Genomic DNA, 16,060 nt, shown 5'->3' on the forward strand with positions numbered 1-16,060 from the left:
GCTACACTTGGCAGGACACATGTTTTTAATTCAGAAGTTTAAAATGTGGTAGATATAACTTTTTTCTTTTTTTTTTTTTTTTGTGGCATTGTTTTACACATGGGCTTAGAATGTGAATTATCCCCTGATTTTGTAATATCGTCCCCACCTTTTCATATGAAATCTGAAACAAGATATGATAAAAAAAATTTCACTGTAACATGCACTGATAAGTGCTGTGCATTTGTCTTATTCACAAAATGCCAAGCCAGGGCTGAATGTATGCAACACGTGTTCAGAATATGTAAAATGCTACAGAGTCAGACTTGTTAAATTTAAAAGCATGACAGCACTTGAGTAATCCTGGAGGAATAGCGTGAGGCTTACTGGCTTCTTCTCTTGTTTTGAAGACACAGGAATGAACACTCTGTTCACATATGGCATTTTGGAAAAGTTTTGTTTTTTAGGCCGTGCTAATCTAAAACCTGGGATCTACTTTAAAAGCCATCTTTTCAGTCCCAAGGGAAAGAAGAGCAGAAGAAGAGGCAGTTTGCTGACAAAAGTTCAAACAGGGGACTTCCAGAGGGTCAGCTTTCATGGATGCCAGCGTATATCTCACAGGAAGGTTTTGACCTCCCAGGTCACAAAGCTACAAATCCCAAGGCGCCACATTTACCCGTGATGCTGCTATCTGACTGGAAAGTCTCAAGCAGGAGGCAAATATAACGTATCTCTGAGTACCGAAAGTGTTAACATACCATAACAGCATATGCAAGCAGGCAGACCCATCCCTTCTCCTGCCCCTGCAGGAAAAGGGGCAGGGAAGTTTATATTTTAACTTCCTGAAGTTTCCACTTAGTGTGTTTCATTGCCTGGCTAAGCCAGATGTGCAGTGCCCTGAGATTTACCTCAACCATTTAGTATAAATCTCAACAGAAGTTTAAAACAAACTGAGCTGCAAATTGCCCATGTTAACTAAACCTCTAGGACACATCTGTGGAGAAAAAGAAAACGTCTGATTTATAAACCAACAAGACAGATAAAGCAAAATGGAGTTAGAGCAGGCTAAAAGCAAAGCCTCCTCTAACCATGTGAGGTTGATTTAATATTCAAGACACAGTTGGCCCAAACCAAAGAACAAGAAAATCCTGAGTACATGGAGTTAAATCTCTTGAAATCATGAGCCGTAGTTATAACCACAACACAGTACACACAGACCAGGAAATCTGGCACCAGGACTTAATAAATAAAACTTATTCTGCTTCTACAGCCAGCACCTAGTCATGCCATGGCCAGAATGTCACCTGCACTAGCCTTTCCAGCCACCATCTGCTACACTTGTCCTCTCGGCTCCTCTCCTCTGGTGGCAGGGGACCACACTGCTGGGGCGGCAGTGGAGAGACTGGGAGGAAGAGCCCATATAAGCAACTTCCCAGGGTTTTGTGCTCAATTCATCTTGCTCCTCTCCATCACAGCTTAAAGAGCGGGGTGAGGATTTGGATCCAGGACACAGAGCAGCTTGCCCATGGGACGTCCTCGGGTGAGCAGCCCATTACCTGCTTCCCATCTTGGGGAAGAGACCAGAGTGGAGATCACTGGCTGCCTGAGTGGGAAGGTGAGAAGGGAGCTCTGGATCCTGCCAGCTCGGTGGTGAGTGACAGCCCACCTGGTGAGAGCTGTGCATGGAGAGATGCTTAGGGTGGAAAACAAACACCAACACGTTTTCAAACACCGCTGATTGATATTGTCTAAACGAAGCATTAGTTAGCACAAGGTGCCTGAGGGGCAAATGATCTGTTTACAAACCCCACTGCAACCTGAGAGTTTGCAGAGTTCCTCAGTCCACCTAATTAAAAACATTAAAAAAAAAAGAAAAGGACAAGCACCACCCCCTACCCCTTCCTCCCCACTCCACATGCATGGGTGCATTTATTTTTTGCTGAGAGAAAGAGCTGAACATTCTTAGAATACTAAGGTCTGACTTTTACAGAGCTTTTAAAACTTGGAAGCCACAAAAATGATTCCATATCCAAGAAAACTCTTAAAAATATTTTAACCCTAAGCTCTCCAAACACAGCCTGCTCCTCTCCTTTTTTCCCCCTTTACTGAATGAACCTCAACGTGCTGCTGTTTTCTTACCCAGTACAGAGAGAGGAGATGAAGAGCAATTTATTTGGCAAGGAAGTCTGAGGAAGATTACAGTTTTGCATACAATGAAATGCCAAATACAAGCCAGAGACCTCAATTCTGCAGAAGTCATGCAACTTGCATGCAGTCTCCTTAAAGTTTGCGAGACTTGCGAGACTCTGAGAACACTCATTCTATACAGTATGAGCTTTTAATTCTGAGGTAGCTACACTTGGATCCCCAAAATACTATTTATCATTCTCAGTGCTGCCCAGAAATCCAGAAAATGTTTCAGAGGAAATACAGAATTGTGAGTGGTAGACTAGGACTTCAAAACAGCAATAGGTGTCTTACAGCTTTACGTTTAGTGCAGAAGTGAATGGAAAAGCAATAGCACTATTTTCAGTTTAGGTAAATACTCTGAAAGTTTACCAACATACCAGGAAGGCTGGAGCTGAAACACTTCAGGGAACCACCAACTTCAAAATCCCCAAATAAGGGTATCAATAAGTATAACCAAGTAAGTATAGCACTAATTGAATCAATATGTAAATATTTTCTCAACCCACAACTGCAAAACTATGGTTTTAAGAAAGTAAAGTTGTAACAGATGAGAAAAAATTCCAATTTGCAACAAAAATTTCTCCATTACCTAATGAAAAGCACAAACTATTGTTGAAACTGCAGAATGCAAAAGCAACAAGAGGTTTAAAAATAAAGGGGAAAAGATGGTGTTTCCTTTAAAGATAAAAGTAGAAGTTGAGGAAGCATTTACGAAAATTTAAGCCAAAAAATCATAAAGTCCTACAGCAAGGGTCCTGATTCATTATAGCCTTACGCCTACTATGCCTTATGTACAGATATAATTTCATCTGCACGATGAAAATATGAAACCCTACCACCACGATACAACAGCTCCTCACATTCCCTTTTCAGAACTGCATCTCCCAAAGTAATTATTCAATAGACTTAAAGGAAAACTTGTACGATAAGATGAGGTGGTTAACGCACAGCAGGTCAGTTCTTCATTTCATTAGACTCATTTTGTCCTTCTTATAGCTGAAAAGACAGGAGGAAATGAAATTTTTTGCAAGGGGATCCCTTTAACTCTGCTACAACATGATAAAGCATAAAGTTACTTATGGATCCTGTGGCAATAGCTAGCATGTGCAATAATTTTTAGGATGTTTTTGTTGTAGACTGTATTATTACAGAGTCTCAGAGCTAGCAAATGTCCCAACCACTAGAAACTGAACTGAGAAGTTCTCTGTATCCTACAGTTTATACCTGAAAAGGGTAACCCAACATATCTAGACACCAGTGTAGCAAGGAGACCCAGTCACTAGCAACACTTGAAAAAGAAGCAATTTTACTGCTGGAAGGTATAATTCACAAGTGACACAGATCCTGTTGGAAACTATGATTATGACCTCCACAGACTGACTATAAAACCAGGGAGGGTGTTGACCTTCCTTAGTGCTTATTCACTTTCGACTACTACAAAACCAAGTTCAAAAATAGCTCCCGTGGGCTAAAAAAGGAATGGGTGAGAGCATGAAGTTCAGCTAACTCTAAAAATGCCTTTCTTCTGGAAGATGCCAGGGTTGCTAACTAGCAGGTCCGAAATACCTCGACTTGACCCTACAGATTTCAGGACAGATAAATCAGGAACCACACAATTCACTATTTAAACATAAGAGCATTAGTGAAGAGTATTGATGGTCAGGAGCATACTGAGCTGGCCCAACAGGGTCCCACATCACCAGCTCTGTGGTTTTAACCTCTTGCACTTTCTGCTGCTGCAGAAAGGAGGTGTGCATGCACGTGCATATGCACATTAAGTTTCTTTCACTGCAGAATTCTGCAAACAAAAGATTTAGGAAATAAAAAAGCTAGAAGAATTTGGGGAAAAAAATAATCCAAGGAAAGACAGAGCGAACTCATCCCTCCAGCAACCCACCCAATATTTCAGACACTGCTGTATTGTTGCTCCTTTTCCACAGATCCAGAATGAGCTGCATCCCTTGCAAGCATTACCTACATGTTCTGATGAATGTTTTCCAGTTGAGGAGGAAATGAGGACTGAATCAGGGCATAGTTCTACATCATCACATCCCCCCTTACATTGCTAGGATGGCTTAAATGCTTTAATTACTAAAGATTTGTTTCCAGACCACACAGCACTTCTGTGCCACCCCGTATCTGCCTTCCAAGCCCCTCTCAGAGAGGTGACCACTGCAATGTGGAGGCATTACAAAAATAAGCTAATTGGCATTGCCACTAGGAGAGATGTGATTGAGCATGTTGAGCCCAAATGTCCCATGCAGAGTACAGAAAGGGTTTCTTCAAAGCTCTTCAAGCTTCTTTTTCTTCCAGGAGAGCTTTCAGGACAAGCTGAGCTTCATAAACATTAGCCAAACATGGGTATAGGCTCAACACTTCCTGGCTTTGTGGGAAACACAGGAAGGCAATTATATTCCATCAGCTAATTTAGTGACTGGAATATGCTACCTGTCATGCCTTCAGAAAAAGTCTGTGTCATGATACAGTCAGACTGGGCTTCTCCACTATCTCACCCATTCGCTCCTTGGTTGCCAACTTGTCCTACCCTCAACCTGAACCTTGCAGCCAGACATCTGACCTGCTGTTAGTTCCTGCAGGCTGCTGTGCAGGATGAGTGCAGCACAGGACAGTCCTTCCCCAAAAATCCCAGTGCCACAAAGATCTTTCCGGAGAGAGGTTCAGCACTCAGTCCCCGATCCATGTCACTTTAGAAGCCATCAGGGTGGAGGAAACAGTAGGAAAAAAAAAAAAAAAACAAACCTGCACCTCTAACATCCCACGTGAGTTTCCATGCATAATGAATTGCAACATGCATCCTTTGGGTCCTGTTTGGTGCTCTGTGAGCCAAGATGGGAATTAAATCTTGGCTCCAGCATCTGAAAGACTGGCCTTTTATACTGGAAAAATGCTGTAGGCTATTAGGTCTACTTCCTCCTCCAGGGCACACCTTTCATCACTCCTCACCAAGCAAACCAGCAGAGTGAGCTCCCGGGAGAGTTTAACCTACAAGCAAAATGCTAATTCAAAATTTTGTTAATAAGCATAGCAAATTTCACTTTGGGCTGGAAATTGAGATTTCCAAATGGCAATAAGAAGACTATCCTGTGTTTACCACAGCAAATACATTTTTTTCTTGAAATATGTATATAGGCAATTTGGGTTTCTTTTACTTTGATGCACTGCTTTGTGAAATATATAAACAGAATACAGAAAAATCTTTCTCAGGGCTCTGTCAACAATGGGTTCTCTTATCAGTACCTTGTTCATACAGTACTGAGAGCTGCCTGTAAGGCAGTATTAGTCTGCTTTGAACAAAAGGGAGATGTATTTTGAAGCCCTGGTAATCTCATCTAGTATAAGAATAATAAAAAAAGCATACAGATATTTAAGTTTCCCCTATGGTACCTGTAACAGGGTGGATATACCTCTAATCACAAATTGTTTCTTTCAGTCTTAACATTTCCTTTTGTTCTCTTGTTTGCCTTAATTACCACCACCAGAGGTCTGTTTTGGTAAAGAGGTTAATTTGTTTACTCGCCTAGAAGGGGAGAAATAAAATCAGCACATTTGTTGGCTGAAGAAATCTGGGCACCAAATCCAAAATGCAAATCGTGTTGGGCTTTGTTGGGGCAAGTGGTCACAACAGCTGTGCCACCCCACAGGAGGCTGTTCTCAAGCATCACTGTAAAGAGGAAAAAGCTACGGAGGATGACCATGCTGTGGCAAGGTTAGTTTAAGTCTCTTCCACTCTAATTCAAAAAAAAAGAAGGGAAAATAGAGAAGTATTCAATGGCATAGAGTAGGAGAAGAGTTTTTTGGCTCTTGTAACCACACAGCCATGAAAGGCCACTATAATGGATACTGCTCTGGATTTCTCTTTGGAACAGCTGCATGGCAGTTATTTAAATATACTCATTTACTTCTAGTATTTGGCTGGTAGGATCCACTGCTGGCAAAAGCAAAGAGAGAATGATGAATTTTTGTTGTTTTCTTGTTTCAAGCATTTCTGAAGCACTGCTGAAAGTCCCTGGTTCATTAAGCAACTGGAGCTCAAATCATTTCTTCTTCAAAGCTTGTTCTGCAGAATTCATCTCATGCCATTCACAAAGAGAGGAGATACTAATCACTCTACAGAGTACGTTAATCCATTTAGACCACCACTTTTTATGTTTGCTTTCTGCAAACAGCAAAGCCCTCTGGGATGCTAAATGCTTCTTACAGAATTACTTAACTTTCTGCTTACTATATTATCAGACTAATCAGGTTTTGGTGATATAATTTTGCATATACATAGCTGAAGTATGAAGTCATCACATGTATCACAAAATATTCCCAATTTAAAAATCAAAAGGTTCTGTTACATTTTCTTTTCTCTCTAGGAGCAGATTGGCTTATCTAATCTGAAATCACTAGGTCCTGCCCTACAATAAAACCCCATAGCCAAAAACTCAAAGCACATTCTGGAATTTTTTTGTTTCACTGACTTCTCTGACATATTGTGAATGGTGTCCCAGAATGATTTTCTATTCCAGATTTTAGCTATGGATAGATAAAGTACCCTGAACCTTTGTTTATCCTTCTCATTTAAACATGACCAAGATGTCGAGATGCTTTTAATCACCACTCCTTCAATCTGGTAACAGGATGTTTGGGGAAGAGAAAGAAGATGGGAGCAGAGCACTTTGGACAGGTCAGTGCATAGGAAGGGCACGAAGAGTGGTGCTGCCACGAGCATCTGTAGGATTCAAGCCCAAGCAAAAAACCTGTCAGGGTGGGCTTCAAATTTTAAAAGGTCCTGCTGAGGTCTCTGTGATTCTCCACTGTGGTAAATAAGAGTCTATTTTTGTTTGCCCTGTGCAGTTAAAGGACTGATGCTAGGCAGAGGAATATTTATTACTGAGATGTATACACATACATACATTTACATACATACGTATACAAAATAGATAATATTTATTTCAAAGACTAAACTGACCAAATTTGAAGGAAACCAACTATCCTGGCAATGTGAAAGGAAAGTTTAAAGATAAAAGGTAAAAAATGATTAAAGATAAGAAAGTTTAAAGTAAAGTAGCAAAACACTTCTTTTGTAACTGAGATGCCATCTAGCTCATGCAGAAGGCATGCGAGGCTACTTCCAAGTTTTAAAAAAATCTTCTTCCTTAAGAAAGCAGTCTTTAAATGTCTTCTGCAGCACACTGTGGCATCTGCTCAGTTTTAAAAGGCAAAATAATGTCCTCCAGAAAAAAATAAATAAAGTATTTTAATGAATAGAGTTTTCTAAACTATATCCAAAATTCATTTGTATGTCAACCCAAACATGAAAGGCAAGCCCCCACTGTTCCAGTCTGAAAAGTGCTTTACTTCAATACTTTTATCTAAGTATTTGTCTCTTTAATTATGTGTCTCACTAGGTCTCTGCCTGTTAAAAAGCTCTCCTCACACTCAGAAAAGCTGATTTTTGGATCTGTTACTCCTTTACATAGAATTGAAGCCTTCTATCAACCATCAGGTTTACTAAAATCTCTGGGAATTCATGCATGCATGCATGTAAGTCTGCCCATATGGATATCAAATTTAAGTCTATTTTTACAACACAAGGTTTAAAGGATGGTATTTTTCTACCATAATCTCCCACACTGAGATACCAGTCTTTCCTTTGCTTCTGCTTGCCATTTCTTTTTGGCTCCAAAGTCAAATCTCATTGAAGCACAGTCTCTAAAACCCAAGTGTGGAGGGTCATTGTCTGGATTAGCAGTCAATGACCGGAATCATCCATTTATCTCTAGTCTTTGGTCTAGGGATGCAAGTTCAGGTCAGGATTTATTCAGCAGAAATGCTCTGCAGCCACAGAACATGTGCATTTATTCACCTGGAAGTACAACACAATGGTGACTATGCCAATCATCAATTCCTCTACCAGTGAGAGCTTTTCTTCCACTCATTCTTGCACCACAGTTGACCTTATTTTCCCTTTGAGAAGGCATTTATCCTGAACAGCAATGCTGAGATACACAAATTTATCATACATAAAGGAGGCTCTGAAGAGAGAATCCACAGAGACAGGGGTGCAAGTGCCTTTCAGAGCATGTGAGGAGATCGCCTGAGGGAGCCTTTCTACAGAATGGGAGCCATGCAGCCTGGGACACAACTGTACAGCATCCACCTCCTACCAGGTATTCTATTCTGCTGTAAAGACACCAACCCTTCTCTGACCCTAGCAGGGACAGAGACTTGAAAAGCAACAAAAATACTTTTAAAATATACTAGTTCTCCATTTGAAACACAGGAGGAAGAGGAACACAAAGAATATTCTCCAAAGCAGATTTTGGATTCAGCTCATTTCACATCACTACTCATTAGTGCACATGTTTTTTGTAACTTCACAGAATCCAGGGATCTCTGAACTACCAGAGAATCCAGGGATCTCTGAACTACTGCACTTCTCAGTGCGTACTGCTAAAAGCCACAGCCTCCTCAGCCAAAGAATCTATGGCAAACAACAAAAAAGCAAAATAAACATTAGATCTCAAATTTTCTGACACTGACCTTAATCAACTGTGGTGCCCTCTTCAGTAAAGTATACATCCTTAAAAGTTTTAAGTTGCAACAGACACTTGGGTCTCTATGAAGTCAAAGGGACTTTGAAAATGCTTTTCTGAGATGAAGGCTTGACTATTATTAACATCTCCTTTTCTATTTGTAATATTTACTTCACCAGAAAACGCAAGTACTTGGTGTCCAGTACAGGGAGCTGAAGAAATCACTTAAGTATTTATAAATACTTAATATCAAGTCTGAAACACACACTTTGATTAATGAAATAAAGATCAGTGTGTTAGTAATTGTCAGTATATTATTAATTTTATTGCTGCTTTTGGCTTAAAACTTTAGCTTTTCCAATCAAACACTGAACCTGAAATTTCCTGTGGTATTATCCCAACTGAATCACATTATGACCACCTTCTACTTTGTATTCATCAAGCACAGTAAGAACCAAACCATAGTGAAGGGACCACCTACATGGAGTCCATAAAGATTGTTAATTTGCCATATATTTTCTTATGCAAATAGTAGCACAACACATCAATGTCACGTCTCAAAGTATAACAACATTCTTAGCAAATTATGAATGTCTGTAATATAATATTTCAGGACAAATTTCCTCGATGACTGAGAAGTGAGACAGGAGAAAAAGCTAAGATTCAATGAGGAAATAAGAATGGGGTTCAGTTAGTTCAGCTGCCAGAGTTTCATCGTGGTCTACTCACCTCAATTATCTCAGGTTGTGACATCATGGAGGACGGCACCAAATCAGTGGGGATATCCATCGTAGCTCAAAATGTCCCTGCTGTCCTTGCACCCTTCCTCTGCACCCACAAACCCTTGGTAGGAACACAGAAGCACTTCCTCAGACCCTAGTCATGCTGGCGTTTGCTCCTAGTAGGAAAGAAAAAAAAAATAAAAAATGTTGAGACTAACAAGAGAACTTGGTACACAGTCAACACCCAAGCCCCTCAGCTGCTGCAAAACCTGCCCGGGAGTTTGCACAACCCAACTTGCTTACATGACCATTCACAACAGATTTGCAGGAGAAGTTTCAAAGGGCACATTGGAATTGGGTCCAGAACGGGAAAACAATTCACTCGACCACACAAACTATAATTCTAACAAACTGAACACAGCAAGAAGGCTAACGCATAGACCATGTACACTTTTGCAAGGAAAGATGGTCACCTACAGAGCATTGGAATCGCATTTATGTTGGTTGGTTTGTTTGTTTTTCCACATCAAAAGAAAAAAAAAACCTCAGAGAAGAGTATTCATAGAATTACTTGCTGGAATTTAGGATATACTTATTTCCTCAACAACTATTAATTTACAGCTCAGTGATCAAATGAACTTTTCTTTTGTGTTAAGAAAAGGAACTTAAACATTATAACATACTTTCCCTTGATTTATTTTAACCATACTTATTTTTTTTGCCAGATAGGCACAGATTTGCTGAAGGTGAATATACTGAATTGCCATGTAAAGTGTCATCAGATGATAAAACAGAATGAAGTTATTTCCATAACTATAATGTTTATTGAGGTTAAATCAGTTTCTGCATATGTTTCTATGCTTTTGAGCAAAGAAAACCAAACTCCTGGGAGAAAACTGTAAATGGGCAAGAAATTAAGCCCATTTAAAAATTCCAGATGAAGACTACTGCAGGTTTCTTCCCCAGTCAGGGCAGATACCTACAACACAACCCACAAATTAGCCACCACGCAAAGGATTTTGGAGAGATGCCTACTGCTCTCTGCATCTACCACTTCTTATTCTGCAAGTCACAGTGGAAAATCACTCGTGCTAAGTGTATTCAGTGTCCAACAAATACACCAAAAATTACCCCAAATCTCAATTTTTAAAATTGAGACCATGGTGTAATTGTACAGACAATGCTAGTAACTTTCCTGGACTCCAGTTCACTTTTTCAAAGGCAACACTTACTGACCAAGCCAAGAAAGAACAGATAAGTGTTGTAGGAAAGTTGCACTCCACATGCTTTTCCGAGTCAGTTATGTTAGGGTTTTGTTTTTGTGTGTTGTTCATTTAAACTCAGCCTTTGCATACCACTGTGGAAATTATTCCTCCTTCTTAAAAAGCATTATCTTAAAACGCCTGCTTCACATTTGAATACATCCCCACATGCCTTACGTCAGATGTAGTTGTCTCATCTTCCAAGCTCTTGGATCACTTTTTCCATCTTTATATAGCTTTCCAGTGACCCCTGTTCTTTCCTACTAATTTCTTGCTAAGTAACCTTTCATTCTTTCCACTCCTTGCTCCAAATTTCTACCACTATACTCATAGAGAGAACAGAAAATTGAGATTTAGCATTCCTCCAATAAAGCCTTCAGTGGATGTCAAAGAACCGAGCTACATATCCTTCAGGCTTCCTGCCTCCTTTCCAAAACCAGAGTTTTGCCTGTTTTCTGAAATTCACTAATTTTTTCACTATGCGTGACAGATAAAGGGAAAAGATATCATCAACTTGAAATAACTGCTTCTCTGACTTAGGGAAGCTTTGTTACTTGATTAAAAGGAGAGTGATTTTCAGTAAAACTCCATCATCAACAGCCTCAAGATCCTCATCCAGCAGATTTCATCACTGTCTCGTGAGCTGTCACAAATATCACTTCTATAAGATCTCACAAGACCTTTGTTTCTGTTCTTCTCAAAACACGCTTAAGAGCAGCAGTGTTTACAACACCTACTTTACAGTAGCTCATTGTTAGTTTCTTTTTAAATTTATTATCTTCTCTTAATCCTAAAATGCTGCTCCTCTTGGCTAATGAAGATGGGGAAAAGATGACAGATGAAGCAGGCTTTAGGGAAGACTCTCTAGACCAAATCCAGAGGTATGCTTAGAATCTCGTTTGTCACATATAAAAAGAGAGAAAATGACCATTTTTACTAGGGAGTATCAAAAGCAGAAGAGGAAAAACTAAAGAAAAAAAAAATTTAAGTCTGTTCAGCCTTTGCTGAGCTCTGTGTACTCCAGGTAGAAACACAAATGTCAGAAAAAGCTTAACCCCATAAAATCCAAAGAGCACTTCAATGCAGGTGAGAGGAGAAATATGCCTGTAGTTGTCCTTCACCACCTCTCCAAGAAATACAAAATGCAGGATTAGTAAAAAATTCCTAAGCCTATGACCATTTCACATTTCCCCTTCTGCACCAAGCTGCATTTTTGCTGCTTGCATTGCAATTATCTCTCAATCTGGCCAGGAAAAGGAGGGTTCTTCTGCATACACCTTGTTTCTCAACCTACTGAGAACGACATACACAATGATTAAGACTTTCTGAAAACTGAAGGGCTCCTGAAAGCAGTCCAGCTGAAAATAGGTTGGACTGTACAAAAGGACTCCTCCCCCCTGCTCCCAATCCTGTGGTATTCACCTCCTTCAGCAATAATAAAGTGCAGAGGGGACTGTGCTCTCACAGCACTGCAAAAAGCAGGCTGGCTCCATTCAAGCCAACAAAGGTGGCTCTGAACTCAATACCCGTGTGAGTTCAGGGTGCAGCCCTGTGTATTTCAAGTACTGCAAATAAAGGGAACAGGATCCTCAAATGAACTTCACTAAAGAACATTATGACAGGAAATGTAATCTCTATTAAAAAGAGAGTTTGAAACAGGAAAGCACAGGAGTGACTTCTTACTAATGAGATTTTGATGGCTTGCTGCATTACAAAGCATTGAAAATAATACCCACATTTGGAAGCAGATTCACACATACCAACCTCAAACACAGTAATTGCAGGTGTCACAGGCAAATACCACTCTAGGTACCCTTCTCTTGTCAGATGTTGCTGTCTTTACTGAGAATGCATCTAGAGAACTGCAAACTGGGAAAAAAAACACTGGATCTATATAAAATTAGTAAAGTAAAGATTATAGAATTTCTTATCCTCTGTGAAGGTGACTCATCTCTAAGAAATTATGTTCTACCATAAACTGCAACATTTAGAAAGTCATTTACGGTAACACATTGAGTTTTTGGTCAACTAAGGGGGAAAGAAAAAAAAAAATCAGCTGATGTAACGCATATCTAAGACGCAGAGCAGGAACGCATCCTCACCAAACAGAACATACTGCTCTCCAACGTGCTGTGATTAAGCGTTATGATTTCTGGATCAGCTGCCTGCGACCACAGAAATGAGGAACCATGCAGTTCTGTCATTACTTGGAGTACTTAGGAGAAATGCCATAATTTATCACAAAAACATCATCTTGAAGGAACTGCTTCTGTAAAATCTATTACAATGACAAAAATTATTATCCTTATTCACCTCTAGTTTCTTGCACAGGACAAGCGATCTGCAATTTAAGAGCAGTATCAACCATTTCTGCATCATTGCATTATCTCTTCTGGGCCCACAAATATACAGAGCCTCTGCTGCAGTAAGGTGCTGGGACTGAAAGATAAATTGGGTTTTCACAATCTGTGGCTGTCACCTGAGTCAGACAATTTCAGGTGTCCTGCACTGCTGCTGTCTTTCACCTTTGGTTTCCTTTATCCCTGTTCAAAGCATATTTTGGTACCACATCATGACTTCACAGACTTCAAGTTTCCGGATTACATGACTCTGAAGATGCGGATTTGGTATGACCTTGAAGCTTTTAAATGTGACTTAGCTAAACAAAGCTACCCTCCCTGCACACCTCTAGTGAATGAAAACCTAACTTGCAGTTTCTCAGAGGTCAGTTTTAAGTCCTAATTGATCACAGATGGACAGGACCCATAAACCCATCACGGACAAAAACCCCAACATTCAAACAACACATAAAAAGCAAGAAAGTAAGAAAAAAAGATCTCACATAAGGGTCCCACTTTCAGATGTCACTTCAGAGACATTCCAAATTTCATGTGGTATCTGAAATCTTGCCATCCAACAGTAATCATTTGGCAGCACTCACCTCCGATTAGCTTGTTCAGCACACAAACACCATCCAACAGCAACAGCAATGACTTGACCTGTCTACTGCTTCATTTTACCACTTGTGAAAGTGATGGTGATAACATGAATTTTTAGTTAACTACTATGGACTCATGGAGGTGTTTTTCTGTTCTCCAGTAACTCCTTAGTTAATAAAAGAACAACTATGGGTACACTTTCTAGCAGATAAGAAAATAAACATAAAAGGCAGAAAAACTGGTTTCAATTTCATGCTGCTAAGAAAAGAGAAGAGCCCTTCCTGTTGCTCCTTCCTTTACTATAACGACTACTAGGAACTATTGCAAAGATTTTGATTTTATTTTGCAAGTTACAGAGCATTAGATCTTCTTCGTAACAGAAAGATATTACCTCTTTTGAGTCCATATATTATTTTAGGTAAAGCCTTCACCACCACTGATGTTGTCACTTTAAACAGATGTACAAATTCATTTACACAAATGCAATTCACTAGCTTAAAACTGTTCTGAAAAAGTTATTTAATATTGACTGTTCAAACATTGAAACTTATCTTGTGTGGTGGTAAGAAGTAAGTAGCTCTTAGTCTCCCTGAAATTCTTTTAAGGTGACCCAAGCTCTGATGTCAGCACTGACTTCTCTGAAACAGTTTCAGCAAGCCTTTGCATAAACACAGCACTCAATTTTTTTTTTTTTTTTTCACATTTCTCGGTTCACTACTGGTTAAAATGAGGGGAAAATCCACATGCCAGCTCCCTGTCCTGTCACCTCAGGACTTTCCTCCTCCTTCCTCACATGGCATGTCTGCAGCGGCGTTCCAGCAAACGTCTTGTTTTGTATCAGGGACCAGACTGCGGAATCTTGAACTGAGTTTGGTACATGGTGTGCTATGACAAATAAATTTGCGGAATGAGCTGCATACAGTATGTGAAAGTTTACTGGATGACCCGCCAAAGCATAAGGACAAGCTAAGTTAATCTAAGTGGTTACGATTTCTACAATCCGTATATACTCCCTGTTCTGCCCTCTTTTTCTCTCTGTCCCAGGGTGTGTTGCCTGGAAGATAACCTCCTGTGCCCTGCATTAACTTGCTCAACAATTAAAAGAGCTGCTATAAGTTAATAGCTATGATTCAGTATCGGGCAAAAGAAGCAGAAAATAAATAAAAGAGATGTCCAGACAGATCCCGTGGCCCACTGTTGAACTCTTGCCTTGAAGTCCTTCTGAACGGCAGCAACAAGTCTTTATCCACTCAATAAGACTCTTGCCCTACCATCTCCCCATCAAATATCTGATGTCTCTGGAAAGAGACCACCACTTCTCTTCCCTCGGCAGATGCATCAGTATGGTTTGGAAGCTAACACAAAATTAACTGTCCCTGTGAAAGTTTGTTGACAGTGTGTGTATTTGAATACATACATTTTACTGTATAAATTCTGCAGCTTGGTTGGTGTCAGTTTGGCTCTTTCACCTGATATTGCTCCCCAGAAAGCAGGAGAAAAGTCTGTTGTCACATCCACCATCTATTACTGTAGCAGCAAGTGTTGGAATAAATTTAGTATATGGTACTGATTAAACAGGTTTAATAGTAGTGAATCTGCAATTACACTGGAGTTGGAAATTATTTTGTCAATAATAGCATGGAAGACGATGTCTTGGTTTTGGCTGGGACAGAGCTAAGTATCTTCTTTGCTGTTAGAAAGTGCTGTGTTTTGGATTTAGTATGAGAAAAACGCTGATAACGGACTAATGTTTTTAGTTGTTGTTAGAATTCAAGGACTTTTCAACTTCCCATGTTTGGCAAGTGTGGGATTAGCTAGAAGGACTTGCATAAGATGGACAGGAGAACAGTGAGAGCGATGGACTCAAAATTGGCCAGTGGGATATTCCGTATCATATAACATCATGTTCAGTTTATAAATGAGGGTTGGCTGGAAAGCTGGGCTTTTTGCTTTTCTGAGACTGCAATTTTGGGATCTCTCCCCTCTGGGATCACTAGCTGGGAATAAGGTGGGCCTTGGTCAGTGCGTGGTGAGCATTTGCTTGGTGCATCACTCATTTGTATCTTTTATTATTATTAATGGTTATTTATTATAATAATTATTATCATTATTCTCATTATATCTTAGCTACTGTTAGCATTATTATTTCATTTAATTTCAACTATTAAGTTGGTTTTATCTCAACGTTTGACTACCTTTACACTTATCCCACCAATTCTTTCCCCATTCCCTGGAGGGGGAGGGAGGGAAGGGTGAGTGTAATTTTTAGTGGCCTGCCGAGTTAAACCATGACAACAATTATCTATTTCTGATGTCACAGGGACTGATATGGGCACTGACTGGGTTGTACCACTGTTGATATACATCCTTGTAGAAGGAAGTGGTTACAACTATTCAGCATGCCTTCAGACCAGCTACCAACAAAT

At 39.9% G+C, this 16,060-nt stretch overlaps 1 protein-coding gene across 1 annotated transcript in view; it reads right to left on the reverse strand.

Moving 5' to 3' along the window:
* The window catches only part of LOC104523204 (lysophosphatidic acid receptor 1), a 12,754-nt gene extending 3,145 nt beyond the window's left edge, over positions 1-9,609 (reverse strand). The window contains exon 1 of the mRNA XM_082931555.1: positions 9,441-9,609. Within this exon, the coding sequence (XP_082787681.1) occupies positions 9,441-9,500 (60 nt within the window). The 5' untranslated portion in view covers positions 9,501-9,609. The remainder of the gene's footprint in view (positions 1-9,440) is intronic.
* Positions 9,610-16,060: the final 6,451 nt, after the last annotated feature.

This window comes from Antrostomus carolinensis, unplaced genomic scaffold (assembly GCF_000700745.2).
Source record: "Antrostomus carolinensis isolate BGI_N321 unplaced genomic scaffold, ASM70074v2 scaffold49143, whole genome shotgun sequence".
Classification (NCBI taxonomy): domain Eukaryota; kingdom Metazoa; phylum Chordata; class Aves; order Caprimulgiformes; family Caprimulgidae; genus Antrostomus; species Antrostomus carolinensis.